At 38.1% G+C, this 17,973-nt stretch overlaps 2 protein-coding genes across 3 annotated transcripts; one reads left to right on the plus strand and one right to left on the minus strand.

Annotated features, from left to right (window-relative positions):
• Positions 1-68: 68 nt before the first annotated feature.
• Positions 69-5,606, minus strand: LOC128886895 (G2/mitotic-specific cyclin-B3). Of its 2 annotated transcripts, XM_054142143.1 has the most exons (9): positions 5,361-5,606; positions 4,535-4,759; positions 3,633-3,852; positions 3,293-3,549; positions 2,884-3,219; positions 2,317-2,760; positions 2,083-2,238; positions 1,701-1,981; positions 69-1,590 (listed from the first exon to the last, which is right to left on the minus strand). In XM_054142143.1, exons 4-9 carry the CDS (start codon positions 3,515-3,517, stop codon positions 1,539-1,541), a joined length of 1,494 nt encoding a protein of 497 aa, XP_053998118.1. In that variant the 5' UTR covers positions 3,518-3,549; positions 3,633-3,852; positions 4,535-4,759; positions 5,361-5,606; the 3' UTR covers positions 69-1,538. The 2 variants fall into 2 exon arrangements, with proteins under 2 accessions (XP_053998118.1, XP_053998117.1); XM_054142142.1 differs by lacking the exon at positions 3,633-3,852 and having other exon boundaries at positions 5,361-5,605.
• LOC128886888 (peroxisomal ATPase PEX1) lies at positions 4,834-14,463 on the plus strand. Its single transcript, XM_054142126.1, has 15 exons — positions 4,834-5,550; positions 6,609-6,824; positions 6,992-7,106; positions 7,243-8,233; positions 8,465-8,679; positions 8,769-8,925; positions 9,068-9,230; positions 9,956-10,115; positions 10,573-10,889; positions 11,137-11,201; positions 11,276-11,335; positions 11,424-11,610; positions 12,381-12,554; positions 14,003-14,115; positions 14,176-14,463. The coding sequence occupies exons 1-15, from the start codon at positions 5,458-5,460 to the stop codon at positions 14,246-14,248; spliced, it is 3,099 nt and encodes a 1,032-aa protein (XP_053998101.1). The 5' UTR covers positions 4,834-5,457; the 3' UTR covers positions 14,249-14,463.
• Positions 14,464-17,973: the final 3,510 nt, after the last annotated feature.

A 17,973-nucleotide genomic window follows, 5' to 3' on the forward strand; every position in this document is an offset into this window, starting at 1 on the left:
ACTTGCAGTGTTTAATTTACGAACAAATTTTTCAAAAGAATATATAGAGTTAGGTTATGCACAAAAGATTAAAAATCATTATTTAATTTTATTAAATTACATTCTGTTTACAATTGCTCATGTACACACGACTTACAAAGTATGTAATAGGTACTACATTCACTGATAGTAAAAAAAATATATTATGACATTATATACACCACTTGATTTCAGTAAGTCTTATAATTGTATAGTATTCTTATTCGTATGGTTTCCATTATAAAGAAGTCGCTCTAAATTTGTCCTACTAATTTTTAGAAATATGTACACATTGATAATTGTTATAAAAGTATATACAACTACCTACTGGATCAGATATATCTTTTTTTTTCGATAAAAGTTCTAGACGTTATAATGTAACTAGTTTGTTTGCGTACGAAATTGCATAAATATTACATGTGAGAAAATTTTGACACGTTCGGTCATATCGAAATTTTGAATATATTCATATCACAGGTGGTACTTGGTAAAGAAACCTATGTCATGTTTATTAATAATCACAACTATATATTAACTATGGCATAAGTAGGGTCTGAGTACTGGAACTTTCCATTACAATCAGATACAAATAACGAACTGGTTAAAGATAATAAATAAAAATTTATAAAGAGTAAAATTTAATAAGAAGTGACTTTCCTTTCAACTTACAGATTTGAATATAAAAATGTATTGTATTATCATGGAATTTATCGATATAAATTAATTTTTTTAAGCTACCTTGTTTGTATAGCGTAGAAGACAATCTTTTTTTATACCGGCAATCTTACACGGAGCAATGATTATAAAATATTATTGTGTTCGCCGGTATCTTATGTAACTACCTTAGGAGCATACAGTTTATTATCAGTCTATAAAGTGCAACAACAATGCATAACAATACGCCACACTCTCCTCACGGCTTGTTAAAACAGAGATGCCGCATAATTTTCATTTCATTTATATATGTATATATGTACTAATTCAGACTATGGCAATGAAAATGTACCATAGTACTACATATATATATAGCAAAGAAAAAAAAAATTAAAAGATTAATCTCAATCTTTTCATGCATAAAAAAAAGATTTTGGATATACCAATTTCTTATCAGAATTATTTGTGAAGTATAAAAGCGTGGCGCTAAAATAAATTTCTCAACAAAAAAAAAAAAAAAATTAAAATAACTTATAAATACTGAGATTGTAGAGTAGTATAGAAATTACTAATGTTGTATAAATAATTAGAAAAAAATGGACTAAAAACAAAGGAAAAAGATTGTAGTATTTACCATATTTCTGAGTGTGTATAAAGTTGAAAATGAAATTCGGTCATTGAATTTTGTTCTTATTACAATTTCATTATCCAACAAATTAAGATCATTATGGTTCGTATTTTAACGCCCGACGACCATTTTAATCACTTTAAATTCCATTACAGGTTGCCTAACAATAATTAGGCTAACCTATATATTATTGTCAATGATGTTTTCGAATACCTAGGTTTTTTCTTCCTTAAACTATTTATATATTTAAAGTATCTTTTAATGGCAGCTTTGCTACTTCAAAGAATATCCTAAAATACAAGAAAATGTTCGTGAAATCTCGATGTTAATATAAACATGTTATAAATTTATTATAACTATATTTTTCAATAAGATAATAATATAATATTTTTAAACTTACTTATGGCTGTATTTGTTGCGTACTGTGGTCAGAGCTTCCTTGTGCTTTCGATGTAATCCTTGGTTTAAAATATTTATAATATCCCTTATGTCATCAACTTTGTAACCACTATAATATTCTAAGGTTGGAGTCCATCCTCCTAGATCTTTCATTTGCAGGGCAAGAAGGAGCGCAGCAGCAGCAATTTTACTATCGCTAAACATTATCGTCGAATAATCCATCAGTGAATACTCCAGAATGTATCGCGCTAAAGTTAGCGTCGGCATTGAAACTTTTGCACACTGTTTAAAAATAATATGTTATAATTTGGTATACAATATAATGGAGACTACATGAAAGAAAAGAAATAATAAAATGGAATTAATTTATTGGAATAACGCACCCTAGCATATCGTCTCAAAAACCTGTATGAAAGAGGTATACCAAGATCAAAATCTACTACTTTTAAAACACTCATTTCCATTCTAATTAACTCTCTTTGCGTGTAAGCACCGTCACATATATATAAAAAATCTTCTACCATCGGAGGTATTCGTTCCTACAAAAGTCACAATAACATTGAATAACAAAGAAAAATTTGTTACAAATAGGAAATAGTAGTAAGTTTGATACTAACATCATATTTACTCGCTATGAAGAGACTTGCAGCACCTAACAATTGCAGCGTTTCTTTTCCAACCGTTACTTTCGTCAAATATAAATCAACTAGTTTTACAGCTAGATACAAAGTCTCATGATTCAATTCAAAAGACTCTTGAACTTCCACCATCCAGTCGATTAATAACGCTCTCATCCATCGTGAAAGACACACTTGTCTCTCCATGTAATCTCCAATAGGAAAAAAGCGTTCTCTGTCTTTTAAATAATTAAAAATATCCATAGCATAGTGAGAGACTTGAAACGGGTCCAACCAATTTTCTGCATCGAAATCCCACTGAACTCCCTCAGGTAATACTTTCTTAGGCGCAGCATTCAAACGAGAAACAATTGATTTCTCTTCAGTTTTTGTCAGAGCTTCACTTGCTTCATTTTCCTTCTCTGTTTTATCAATTTTCTCAGGCTATGAAAATATTCATTCAAATACATTAATATGATGTAATTATTTTATTTGCTTATATCTAAATGTAAATCTTTAACAGATATCACATTATAAAAAATATGCTATAACATCAAAAATTCTTACTTGAATGTTGCTCCTCCTAGATTTCTTTTCAGTGTCGTCTCCTACATCATCTAATGCACTTACATATAAAGAACTGTCATCTGATTTTTCTAAATCTAAACTACGTTTTGGACATACAATTTTGCTAGATACTTCCGTTTTCTCTTCATCTTTTTTTACTGGTTTTACTCGTGGCACTGGCTTTGGTTTTGAAGGTATTACCTCTGGTTTAGGAACATGTTTATCAAGTGTTCTAACAGAACTTGTCTGAACAAGGGGTTTAATTTGAGTAACTGTCGTTCTTTTTAAAGCTTTCTTTGGTTCTTGTGTATGTCCTCCCAATGTCTTTCCAATGGCCTGTAATATTATAACATATTAAAATCATTATAAAAATAATGTTAGAAAAAGAAAATGCCTAAGCAATGCGTACATTAGTAATATTTCCTAATGCAGATCTCTTTGTAGTTTTTTCCTTTGGCGGTGATGCCTCTGCCTTTCTTTTGATGCGGGGATCTTTCCCAAGACCAGATGCTTTGTGTAGAACATTAGGTAACACAGAATGTTGACTTCTTGTTGTTATTCCTTTTTTTCCAGCTATGTTAGTATTAGTTTGTTTATTTTGTGCATTTAAAACTTTGGATGGTGCCATTCTCATAAAGAATTAAATAATAAAATTGTGGTCTTTCCCTAGACAAGAAAAAATAAAGAACTTTTAATTTATTAACATTTAAGTTTTGAAGAATAATAATATTAGTTGAGAATAAGATTACTTGAGTCTCCTTTTTTAGTATGAAACTGTATGTAACTTCTTAAAGCAATTAATAAGTTATATTTTAATTTGTTTAAGGAATAAATTGTTTTTTGGCTGTATGTGATTTGTTTTGGAGACAAATGAAGTTCAATTTCTGTCTGAACAACAACAATGGTCTTTCCTTTTAAATATAGAGACGTTTAAATACTCAAATAAACAGAATTAGCTGTCTTATTAGCCTAGGAAATAAATGAAATTTAATTTCGAAACAATTAGCCACTTGTGATGAAAAAAGGAAATTGAATACGAACAAAATAATATCTATATAAAAAATAGAAAGCACAACACGTGTCGAAACCATCACATTGGCGAGGCTTATACTATTTTGTAACAGAACGTACAATTGAACCATCCGTATGTCGCGTGTATGTGGCCGTCCAACAACGAGGAAGATGAAATTAATATTTCAGGAAAATTCGTTCGTATTTTGTCCTGCTAAGTATCTTTCTGTACGCCATTAAGCTGTACAATCGAGTTTTTGTAGAATTGTGAGCACTTTCTGTTAGAAATCGAAAGAATTCGGCCAATTTCTCTAAACACGGATTCACTCGCCGACTTGATTCATGGCATGGTATATTTACAGAGGAAAAAACGCGGGAACATAAGTCAAGGACGCATCGTTACAAGGAACACGAAATCACGCTTTTTCACGAATATTAAAAACCATCGATAGAGCTGTTAAAATTATTGTTACGAATAAAAGGCAGCAATAAAAGGGACAGGAAATAGAAATTTGTCGGGTCAGCCATAAAGACAGTCGTGAAAACAATCTACAACTTTCACTGATTTACTTGGATCGTATATTAATTATTTACACGAAAAGTTGCATTCTCGAATGTTGAACGAATTACTCTGATTTACCTGGGTGACTTGATAATTATTTTGCGAATTCTGATACGTTGGAATCTCTCATTTATGAAACTCTTGTGCCACTAGTACGTTAATACGATCTCCATTCGAGCTAGCCAGGGCAACTGAAGTTGACGCTGGTTCAAAATATCACAGTTAGTATTAGTTCGTTCTCTGGTTGGTTCGCTTCAATTTGGGAAAACCAATCGAAAGTTAGGTAAAATCTCTATACGCCACCTATCGACAAAATTTCCAACATCAAACACTGCTCCTTTTCACCACTTTACACCGAGTTTATTCAAACTATCGTTTAGTTTCAAGTATTTTATATGATTAATGGCGATTATTTTCATGCGCAAATCGAATTTAAGAATTCGAATAATTATGTTATTTAGTAACTAGGTATCGTATGTCATTTATAGGAGATGCATTGTTGAATTTTGTATCACTGAATTATGGAGTCTCGCGAGAGCGAAATAAATCATCGTTTCGTATAATCATACAGCAGGTTCACACGTTACTCCGAATCAACTGTATAACGTATATGATCCAAGAAATTGCTTGTTAATTGATTTATTGTATATCATGGTCGTACTGTTTATGAGCATTACACGAACAGCACATATTCAACATTTTAAATAAAGAATTAACCTTTGATCTGTATTTAGTCGTTCACTTGAAAGCAAAGTATTAGCATGCTTGAAAGCCAAGGTAACAAATTTCGGGAATTAGCTGCGCGACGACAAAAATTCTCGAGGGAAACGTTTTGATTCGCCATAAATCGTTAATATAACTAAACATGATCCTCGTTTGCACATCGTGAAAGTTTCTCACATACCGAATTTATTCTAAATTTTCTTCGTGCGTGTGCATCACGGTGTACAGCATTCCGAGTTCCGGTTTAATTCTTTTGTGTTTTATATGGACAATCGAGAATGCAAAGTGAACGTCTAGTAGTTAAGTATATAACAGTGAACAACTGTTTTGTCTATTTGCCGGACACCTGGCTACGTAAATTGGAAACTAAGGTTAGTGTTGTATACTTGTCGTAATCGAGCACGTATATTCACAGTGGGTGCATCCAGAAAGGCAACCGCTCACTAAGCCGCTCTTTGAGCGTGTCTTAGTACTAGTGACGCCATCGGTGGGAGAACACATAAGTTTGTAGTGAAAATAGGTCCCACTGTTTCTTTAAGATGGCGCTATGAAGTATAGGGTCGATAATTAATACAGGAATAAATATCTATTTATACAAACGATAAATTTGATATATTAACTAGCATAATGTATTGTTATAAAGCAAAGAATTGTATTAACTTTGCATTCCTGATAAATAAAGAATAATTGATTGAAATGCATCAGTGGCGCCATCTTACAGAAACGGTGAGAACTAGTTTCACTACAAACTTGGGTCTTTTCTCACCGATGGCGCCACTAATATACAGAGCCGATAATGAATGCTGCATTAAATAATTATTCATAAAATTAATAAATTTGACATAATTACACATCCCCTAACCATTTTATTATTTCATACACTTAGTATTTAATTTTACTTTAAGTTAATTATACGGAAAATCGGATATTACAGGTGAAAAAGAATATATCTTTTAAAAATTAGTTCGGCCTGTTGACCGCGAGATGGCGATACTGTCACGTGTCCCATGAATCGAGCGAGATGCGAGTATAATAGCAAAAACTAAAACAACCCCTAAAATTAAGGAGTTTTAAGAAAAATGGAAATAATTGTATCGCGATGTATGGATTCAGTGCAATAACTGAAGCAAGCACAATAATTAATAATTTCGAAACGTGGTCTCAACCGCAATTTCGTCATTCTTGATTATAAACTAATTTTGACGTGTAGAATCAACCCCTATATTCTCTTATCCGTAGCCGAATACTGTGTACGTTTTTTCTTGCAATATCTTCATCTTTAATAATTCTCTTCCAATCGACACTAAAACTATTTGAATAGCTTCCAATTGTATAACGTAAAATCTCCCTCACGAAATAAACGCAACAGCTAGGCGTTACACAATTTGATTCCATCAGGTTTTCTGAAAATTTCCTTTTTCAATTCCAGGAGAATGTAATTAAAATAGAGCACAATGGTAAAACGTATTACGCGTCCTGCAATGCAGGTGGAAATTCCAGCGATACGCTATGTTTCGGTGCAACGTTTGCCAGAAGTCTGAGCATCTCGGAAGGGGACGAAGTGTTTGTGTCTTCCGTGAAAGACGTGCAACCCTTAACGCGAGCCAATGTTGTACCACGCACTGCGGACGATAGGGAAATTTTGGTAGGATAATTTCCGGATAATATTACTTTAGGATGTGGACTTTACGATGTGGAATTGAATTTTCCATCGAATAATTAATAATTTACACGTATCGCTTCCATTATCACGCAGAAGCTAAACGTTCTGCTTGACATGGAATGCAAAATGAAACTGAGGCTGTTTTGCAGGAAGTTCAAATGGACAGAGTGCAGTCGACGTTGCTAAATCAAATACGCGTGGTAGTGGTGGGTCAACCCATCGTCGCGTGGGTTTCGAAGTTCTCCTCTGTGACATTTATCGTAGGCAAGTCGGAAGCATTTCGTAGCATGTAACATGTATCTAAAAGTCTCATCTAAACTGCTAAAAGGAGCAGTAAATTAAATTAAATTAAAATAAAGATCAGCAACCCAAACAAACCAAACTTCCTTTCTCCTCACAGAATCTCTGGAGCCGAGTCTCAGGTACGGAAGGCTTGAGCAGTTCACCGAGGTCCACGTAGGAGATGCAATGATGAATTCGAGCAAAGACGTTTCCAGGAAGGACTACGAAAGCTCCTCAAAAATCGTAGACAACCTTCACGCCGTTCTCAAAAGGTTTCTGCCATTTGCAATGGACCAAGTCGACGAGAGGACACAAGAGAATAGGTCAGCTAGAAACTACGAGCTAGTGCAGAGCTTTCGAGACAAGAAGGAACCAGCTATATACCGTGTTCACCCGATGCCAAGGATTACCTTCGACGACGAGGACGTTGACGTGATCGCGCGTTGTCCTTATCACGTGTTCGTTCCGAGGAGCCAGGCGCCGAGATTCGCGGAAAATTTCGCGGATGATTTCGCGATCTGTGGCGCGAAGAAGGTGCCAGAGATGAAACAATACGCAAACATGACCAGCACCAGCTTCCTCGTGAACGACGAGTCTCCTGTGCCGAAGTTGGCCGAGAAATTAATCGTCAGACTGTTCATCCTCGAGGATCTATTAGAGAAGTCCTCCAATTTGGACAGAGACCACTTCGACACCGATCTGCTTCACAGACGTGTGTACGTGTCGGATAGTTTGAGGATCACGTTGGGTTTGAGAATTGGAGGAAAGGTGAGCCTGTGGCAGGTAGAATCTCCTCAGGAAGTCGCTCCATCCTCCGTCGAGCTGTTTTCATGGAGAGACTCGGTGTCCACGGAGAAGTTCGAGGGTTACGTCAGGACGCTTGCGACTCGCCACGAGTTGCTTATCAATTCTTGCTCCGCCGTCGTTATGGACGATGGTAGTATGTGCGTGGTGAAAATTTCGCCGGAGAATTGCACGGTGGCCGCGATAGACGAGGCCGTTTTGAAGGGATTACGGGTACATTCGAGATCGGTGAGCGAGAGGAGCCATCTGCGATTACCCGAGCAGTTGGATCAGGAGGTTCCTCGGGTGGAGAAGATTAGCGTAACGTAAGCATTCGTTTTTACAACTATTTTCCTTAAAAATATGGACCTTTGACTTTATTTTGCCGTCAGATTTTTAAAAATAACGCTTTTCTATCGAAAGTTACGAATTTATGAAACGAGATTGACTATTTAACGACCTCGCTACGAATTTATGAGAAAACATTCAAACAAAAATTTCTTCTTTTTCACCCACTTTTCGTAATGATCCGGTTGATCGAATGTTTTGCGTTTCAGACACTTGGAGAATACTCTAACGGAATGCAAGCTTTCGCTCGATCTGAGTCTAGGCCTGCGCAAGCGATTAGGATTCGAATACGATCGAGAGAACATTTTAATTTGCGGAGACGTTGGCTCCGGCAAAACTACCATCTGCAAAATACTCGTCCAATACTTGCGAAACGCGCCGTATTTCGTCCACACCAACATGATCGACTGTAGATCGTTGAAAGGTAATCCTTTTAAATGGAGATTTAATGGAAAATTCAATCTAACATTCTTTTGATTAATTCCTTTAATTCCTTCCTTTGATTCTTCCTAGGTAAAAAGGCTGAGATGTTTCAAAAATTTGTGACCACCGTCCTGACAGAGTGTGTTTACTACCAACCCTCTGTATTGTTTCTGGACGATTTGGAATCGATCACGAACGCGTCGACGAACGACGAAGAAAATACCCCGGATGCTATGAATGCCGCTAGGTATTTTTTATGTTCCATTTTCTTCGCGTTATTTATCAAATTATAAATTTTTAACCGACTTCGAAAAGAAGAAGGTTACTCAATTCGACGTGTATATTTTTTTTTCCAAAAGTTATTTTATTTCACTCTTTACTGTTATCAGAATCGTGGACATGCTGGTTAACACTGTGACGCAGTATCAAGAATCTCATTGCATATCAGTCGTCGCGACGTGTGCTGGCGTTAACAAGCTAGGCCAGAAATTAAGGCCAGCTAGGGGATCTAATTTCTTTAGGACGGTTTTGTCGATACCGAATCTTGATAAGGTATTTACGTAGTTATAGTGGAACCTTGGAAATTGTGGGAAAACCGGGGTGAAATTTCGCGCAATTATAAGGTTAATCTATATATATATATAAGAATGAAAGCCCTGACTCACTGACTCATCAACGCCCAGGTTAAAGCCTTGGACCTAGAAAGCTGAAATTTTGCACAGAGGCAAGAAATAAGAAAGGATATTTCGAAATTCAACCCCTAAAGAATGCAATGCAACCTCCTAATAAATTACAAATTTATTTTCTCAAAATGGAAGCCTCTCAAGAAAAAATTCTATTTCATGCTTTGGATTTATTTTTATATGTAACATCACCTCGTATTCAATTGTTCGAAGTATACTCTATATAGAATACGTTACCTAACATTAGAACCTGCGACGTTTACATCGTTTTTGATTACAGAATTTGACTGTAAGAATTCATCTCAAATATTTTCTCGAACACATAAACACTTTTGCCTAGATATTTCACATATTTCACGTAAAATGAATGCTTATTATCGTATTAAATGTCCCGTGGAAGTGTCTTCCACCCTCGTTAAACCGAACGAGAACGTTTCACGCTGTAACGTCAGGTGACTCACCCCTTCGGGGCAGGAATTGGCTCAGACTGTTAGGAACCCATCGAGCCAACTATTAGACAGATTAGCGTACGGCAACGTGTCTGCGTTATTGTACGAGTTCTGTTTACCGGTGTAACCCGTGCTCTCTAATCAGGTGCACAGAATCGATATTTTGCAATTAATGCTCGGGGACAAGTTGTACGTGCCCGTAGACGTGAATTGGGATTACTATGGAAACAAGACCGAGGGATGGATGGTTCAGGACCTGGTGGATATGGCTGAGAAAGCTGCGTTCGCTGCTTGGAAGCGTACAGGTAACTGAATCTCTTAAAGTAAATCAAATCAAAAGGCAGCTATTTCGTGTTAAATAAAATATCTATCGCTATACAACACGCCTGTGACGAGTGCTTTTTCGATTAGAATAGTAGCAAGCGTGCGGAAGCGTGTTTTCAATTTCTTTACTTGTATCCAATTTGGAATTTGAATGTTAAAATGAATGTTAAAAGGAATTTGAATCCAAGAAGCATCTTACTATAAAACTATTTATTGCAAACCTCGTAATAATAATATAAAGAATTTCTTCTACGTGTCCTCGAGCCGCAGAGATAATCGTGCGAGTAAACTCAGTAAGAATCATCATCCTATGAACATCCATCTGAATACACGCGTTCTTTCGGGGCGAATTGGGGTTACAGTAGTCGATTGAAATTTTATCTTGGCAATAAGCGCCCGCTGACAATCGTATCATTGTTGATTCGCCGGGAATAAAAGGAGCCTCGAGGCCGCCTGTCGTTATCACGGAAGAGGACGTGTCGATTGCCATGAAGAATTGTACGCCGATGTCTTTGCAAGGCATACAATTGTACAAAGGCGGGAGCCACGTTTGGTCGGATATAGGGGGACTGGCAGAAGTGAAAAAGTCTCTCGTCGAGATTCTACAGTGGCCGTTGAAGTATCCAGAGATATTTAAGAACGCGCCGATTAAGCTACAAAATGGCGTCTTGTTGTACGGGATGCCTGGAACGGGGAAGACGATGCTGGCCAAGGCGATCGCCAACGAATGCGGCGTCAACTTAATTAGCGTGAAGGTATTCGGCCAAAATATAAGTAAAAATTTAATCGTGTAATCTTAAAGTCAGATGCGACGTCTACATTGAAAATGCATGGAGTAGTAAAGAAATTAGATATTCGATTTTAAATGAAAAATTAATACTGGACGCAAACTTTCAATTTTTTTTTAAATTAAACCTCTTCGAGTAACGTTCTAGAATTTTGAATATTGTTCATTAATTCGGGAAAGGAATGTGTGTATACACTTGGAGATTTCTATTCTAGGGTCCAGAGTTGCTATCGAAATATATCGGCGTCAGCGAGGAGTCTGTTAGAAACGTGTTTGAAAGGTACGCATTGTTGTCGGTATAGATCGAGAGACAGTGGATATTGCATAATTCTAATATTTTTTTGTACTATCAAGAGCTTTCCGCGCTAAACCGTGCGTACTGTTCTTCGACGAATTCGACAGTCTCGCTCCCAGGTGAGTTGATCACTGAAACTAACAACGTGGTTCGTTTACTAATTATAATTGATGGTAGAATAAATTCTTGTATTTTATTTAATTTCAGACGAGGCCACGATAGTACCGGCGTGACGGATAGAGTCGTGAACCAATTGTTAACGCAAATGGATGGCGTGGAGGACAGAGAAGGGGTAGCGGTGGTCGCAGCATCTTCGAGGCCAGATTTGTTGGATCCAGCTCTTCTGAGACCTGGACGTCTCGATAAGGCGTTGTACTGTCCGTTACCATGCACGGTATACGTTTCTTAAACAATTAATTATACTTCCTATTATACAACTGGAAATTGTCCACATTGAATGGTGGAGAATTCTTGTCGCATACACTTGTTTATTTATGTCGTATTATGTAGATCTACGTATTTTATTCTTTATCAAACTCTTAACATATACACGTCCGCTTAGAAGTATGTGGACACTTCCTTAATAGAAATAAATATCTAATAAAAGTTGCGAATCTATTAATATCAATTATATCATTTATCTTTCGATATGTTTATGTTGTATTAGCGAATATATTTTATTAATAGTTTTTTCTAATATCACATTAGTAATGATAAAGACTATAGAGGTAATTAGATAATGTTAAAATTTCTTTTACCGAATTTGGATAATATTAACTCATTTATTTTGTAATATTTTTGAACTTTTCTATCTAAACAATCCCATAGTTCTAGTATAAAATTGAATATGGGAGTCAAAACATTTAATATTATTAAATGTTAAATACACATCCAATATAGAATTTAGCAACAAAAGTTGCATAATAATAATTTACGGTGTGTATTAAATATTCATTGAAAGTAGTAAGTGTCCACATATTTATGAGCGAGGCTGTACAGCTTTCAATATATTTTAAAATAGAGAAAATTCTAACCAAGCAATTGTTATTCAGAAACGAAGAAGTCACATATAAATTGAAACGATATTATATACTTTGACGAATATACAGTGTAAATATCTTCTTCGAACGAATATTCGATCTCGTAATTTGTATAATTGCGCAGACGGACAGAGAGGCGATTCTGGCCGCGCTCTGCAAAACACAGAACGTGGACGTGGTTGAATTAGATTTAAAGGAATTGGCGGAGCTTACTCCCGGATTCACCGGGGCAGATTTGAATGCTGTGATCACACAGGCCAGATTGTCAGCTTACGAAGACGCAGTCGCCAAAGTTTCCGTGAGTAAACAGGCAATTTTTCTTTCGCTGAAGAGCAATCTACCCTTTTCCTTAACAGAACCTGTTCTTCAAAGTTCAGGAAATGCTTCGCTAGTGAAAAGATCGTTTCACCTGAACGGATAAAAAAATTCTCGAAGGCGTGTTTACGTTTAGGTTGACTAAGGTGGCGCGGATCTTCGATCGAGTTTCTCCGAAACAGAAAAGAATAAATCCACGTTGGCGGTGGTTGGAAAATCTGGCTCCCCTGTTCCTAACGATCGTTTCGTTTTGTTGCGTTCCCCTTCTCGTCGTCGTGTATCTCTCTCCAGCAATAATGAAAATCATTTTAGCGCGACTCCGGCCGAGAATCATTTGTAGGGAGCTTCCGAAGTAAGATAGTGCGTAATGATGATAAGGGTAGGTGGGTAGGTGGCGCGATATAACTAAGGAAACGTAGACCAGGTTTATTAGCGCACGCTGCCGAGAGCACCAGCCATCCCCCATCTCGCTCCACTTCATCCTGGCCTACGCCTCGCTGAACGTCGAGGGGGTTATTATCTTATGCGTTATAATGATACACGGTTTAGGGCCTGCAGCGGTCCTGCAAAATCGAAAGGCAGACTCCCTTATTACCCGTAGTCTCGTCCTCGGACGAAAATGACTTGCGACACGTCGAATACCTTCTTCTTTATTCCGACTTCAGGGTAAGACGATCACGGTGACTTTAAGATACATTCGATGGGATTTTTTCGATGTGACTACATACGATAGACGAATGTTGAGTAATTAGGAAATTGGAAGGTGAGGGGTGTGGTTGTGTTGATATTTAAAGGGGGAGTGGGATCACTGAATTGTGTTTTGTAGTTATCGAGTATGTGGTGGTTTATGTTCGATCACTGTTAATCGTAGAAACCGGTGTTTCTCAAAGTTTATTTTTTTTTAAGTATTTTATTGCAGGAAAGTGGTTGAATAGCAGAATTAGACAATCCTCCTACAATAGTCCTACAATAGTTTTCCTTTCTTAGAACATGCGGAATCTTTCAATCAACAGATTCTATAATCCTTGGACCAGCGTATGCCTTGCGAAAATATCGAAAAGTTAGAACAAGAATAAAATTGAACACAAATCGAAACCTAGAATTCCCACTTTTGTGGTAAGATAAATTCCGCCATCCACGTTTCGACGCTCGGTAATCGACCCGACGCGTACAGCCGTTTGTGGAGTGAGTAGGGGGACTATTAATTAACTTCCTACGGAGAAAACGAAGTTACGTCGGCACTTACCTACCGGAAGAACACGAATATCCAAACTGTGCGTCTAATTAGCGAGCGAGTTTCCCCGAGCGCGACGCGTTTGGAGAGAAACGCGTCCTCCTTGTGATAAGCGATAATGTCTATAGGGAGACGTGCGCGGTGTTTCGCGCTTGAAGCGGCAATTAATGCGTTTCGATCTTCCAATCTGATTGCAGGACGGAAAAATCGAGGCTGGGGACATCAGAGTCCTCCCAGGACATCTCGTCGATTCCGTCAAGTCCACTCAGCCGTCGTTGTCCACCGTTGAGAAGGAAAAGTACAAGAGGATGTGAGTGGTCGTTGTAAATGTTCGATTAGGTTGTTTACTCACGTGTTATTATTGTTACAGTTACGCCAGGTTTGCGAGGAACGACAACTTCACGGAGGATATGCTGAAGAATCAGAAGGCTACTTTGGCATGAGTTTTTACATTTATGTATTTATGGTGGATAGATACATAGTGGATTGGTTTGAAGGATTAATGTATGTGGTAGGATTAGGGGTTTTTTATACTGTGGAAATAAAAGTGATTTTGTTTCTAAACGGGACCTACATTGGAAGGTAAATAATTTTGTAGGAGAATTTTCTAACTGAACTCGTCGAAATTATTAAGAGAATACTTTTGATATTGAACGTGTTTCATTTTACCTATTCAGAGAACAAGTGACTGATACTTTTATTCATTCGTCTGAAATAAAATTAGTCATAAATTCTATCGGACTAAACTTAAAGTAAAATTGTTGTCAGATACAATTTAAAAAACGCAATACGGACAACCGGCTCGTGGTTCTACGATTCCTCCACTTCCATAAACTAGCTACTCGATGATCTCTCGAGGCCGTTAAAGCATCAATGACACCCTATACAATCTTACCCACGAAAAATCCAGTCCATCTTCCAATTGTCCATTCATCAAAAAGTCCCGTCTCGCGACTTTCCTGCCGCGTCATTCTCATTTTCATTTTCTTACGTGCACGCGGTACCTGCTGATCCTAGACGCGAAACTCGAGGGGCCCCAGTTTTCCTCGTTTAGCCGAGTATAAGCGTAATCCGGATGCCTGCGTCTCTCAAGAAACTCAGCCTCCGCGTAGCTTAACAGCGCGGGGGCACGGAACTTTTCGTATTAATAATCGGTATAATAATTAGTATTTTCATGCGCGACTTAGCAGGAAGGACGCGAGCTCGCGCCCGCGAGACGCGAACGGGGGGGAGAGGGATCTCGCAGAAGAGCGGAGCTCTGAACTTCGGTGGATCTTGATTTTAAGTTCGGGGCGAAGGAGGCGCATATTTCACCGCGCTAATGTCCCGCCAGATAAACTACAATATTAGCTGCCTTCGCCCGTGATTTAATTTAACTTTGCCTCGGCGCGACATCCGCCTCTAGCTTTCGGCTGCCTCGGCTTGGTTAACCAACCCAACCCCCTCTAACCGGCCCCCTCCCGCACCCCGCGACGCCGACATGTGTTTCTGGTTTATAGTTTCGTGGGTTGGATAAGTAGAGTCCAAAGAAATTATATCGTCGCGGGAGTACCGACGTTGATCATCTTCCTCCTCTTATTCGAGGCTGTCCTCCGCTTTTGAAACGGAAATTCTCGCGAATTTCTTTTAAGCGAAAGGAAAGCTCCTTCGAACTTTTCGCGTTTAAGGTGATCACTGCCGGTGGCGCATTTAAGAGCGTCAATTTTTCTGTATTCGTTTGAATATTCTTTTCTTTAAATTCATAAGGAATTTTTTTACGCAGCATTGCATACACGTTTGTTCGTATTACCGGACTATACATAGTTTATTCGTAACGAAATAATCGAAATAAATGATGTATAATATTATACTTTTTCAGAAAAGGTTTCTTCGTGGTTGCCCCTGTTCATTCTGATTATCCGAAACGCAAACATCGAGATACATCTTCGTTGTTCGTGTTGCTATAAACCAGAATAATTATACGAATATTGGAAAGCACTTTAAGAAAACACATCGAGAAAATAAATTTGTCTTGAACGTATAAATAATACTATCCACCGTGCGTGAAATATAACAAGAGAATTTCCTACTTTTCAACCACCGCTTTCGCGCCTTCCATCGACCCCTCCGGAAAAGATTCCACACAGCAGACCAGGGTAAACGCGAAGGCAAACAAACTTGCACTCGCGATTATTACCCAGAAGAATTAGGATGGCATTCAGCACCGTGGAAATCATGGGGGCATTGTCGTGTATCCTTCGAACGCGGAGACCGATGCTTCTTCGCCTCCGCGTTCCTCAGGCTCGCAGGGTTCCTCCACCTTCCGCGGCGTCGAAGAAAAGCGGTGGAAACGAGAGTCGGTGAGACGGCGCAGTCAAGTTTTCGAATGTCAAGGTAACGAGATTAGCGCGACGAGAAATGGTAATCAGGAATAAAAATGCTACAACCGACGGCATTTACGCTAACTAATCTTCTTCAGGAGGCGAGGCGCTAACGGAGTTAGGAACGGCCCAGCCCCGGCGTTACTCCAGGGTTTTCGTCGCTCGGTCGGCTTGTTAGCCGGATAATTGGCCATTTTTATGCTAAGCAGACCCGCGGCTGTTACGGCTGCTGGCATTTTCGTCTTCGCCTTTCTTCCAGCCGCTCTTCTACGCGATTGATTGTCGCCTGGGTTTTGTCCTTCCGACGTAACGCGGACTCGGTTCATCGGCGATTCGTCGAAACCATCATTTGCGACGATTAACCCTTTGCATTGGAGGCTTTTTTTTCTGGTATCTACCAGCAACTCGAGATGTTACTTAGCATTGCCATGAATTCTAAGCTATCTAGATTTGAGAATAAGGTCACCTTTACCTCACCGACAATCATTTTATCGACACTTCGAGCTTAAAAGAAATTAAACCTAAAGAAACATTAGGTATTCTAGATTTCCTGCGTGAAACCTAATGGCGACTGAGAGTCACCTCCCGAGTGCAAACGGATAACGAACTCCGTAAGTAGAATTGGCGAGAAATTTACCCTTAGAAGCCTGATTTTCCAAATTAAATTTACAAAAATATCAACGTATCTTATTTCAACAATTTAGACAGCTGACGTTAATTTTTGTAACTTTTGCTCAAAAGTACATTATGCAATGGTAACATACGCTAAATATTAAAAACAAACCTTAGAGCATTTGAAACTTAGGGCATTTAAGGACTAAGGATTTTCTTCGTGTTACATATCACACGTTATATTGAGTCACAGTTAAGCTTTTAAAGACTTCTTAAGAAATCCTGTAGACAAAATCGTGCACCATCTTCACTTCTTGAAGGGAGGGTTGTCTTTTCGGCTACCACTTCAAGCATTTTCGTATTAATTTATCATCTAGTCACCTAGTCATTTAGTTTAGCTTCGACTCCTTAGTCGTTTCGACTTCTCTCTCGAAGGTACCTACGTATTGTTAACGAATCTATTTTTAGGGGTGGTGTACCACCCTCAGACGCACCCTTTCTCTACGTTTCCCATTCCGTTCCTCTCTATCTCGCGGTCGCTACAAGATAAGGCAGAAACGGGGGCCGGTGCCACGGTAAGGCGATTACCGAATCGTGGAAATGCATTTCTCTGGTCAAAGTACGAGTCCACCTTTGTGGCGGAGGCTGCGCGGAAGAAAAGGACTTCCTCCAAGGATTTCGCGTGTTTCGATTATTCTTCCGTAATAAAGCGAAATTGGACCGGGACAAAGTGCATTTTGCAATGAATTTCAACTTTGTATCAGTTTATAAACCTTACTCTGAGCTTTCATCGATAGAATTCCGATCATTATTTTCTTCATAGTATAGATTTACTATTTGCAATCTGACGATCGCAATCTTTCACTTCTTATTATTTCAGTTATTAATCGATAAGATTGCGTTTTAAAGAAAGAATGTGGGTCTGATTGATAACAATCTTCTTAAACCTTTGGAATTCTATGTCGAGTGAGGCTCGACAAGAATATACCGAAATGAGAAAGTCTGGACCGCAAAGGGTTATACTACAAAATTTTATAGTATAACTCATGAAATTACAGTGTTATCAAACCTGCTAGCCAACTTCTCGTACCTGCACAGTTGTTAAAAATCATTCACCTAACGTTCTGATAGTAAAGTTTATATACTTGAATATCCATTAAAAACACATACTATATAATAGTAATAAAAAACTTATT

The sequence above is a fragment of the Hylaeus anthracinus genome, unplaced genomic scaffold (assembly GCF_026225885.1).
Source record: "Hylaeus anthracinus isolate JK02 unplaced genomic scaffold, UHH_iyHylAnth1.0_haploid 11985, whole genome shotgun sequence".
In the NCBI taxonomy this organism is placed as follows: Eukaryota; Metazoa; Arthropoda; class Insecta; order Hymenoptera; family Colletidae; genus Hylaeus; species Hylaeus anthracinus.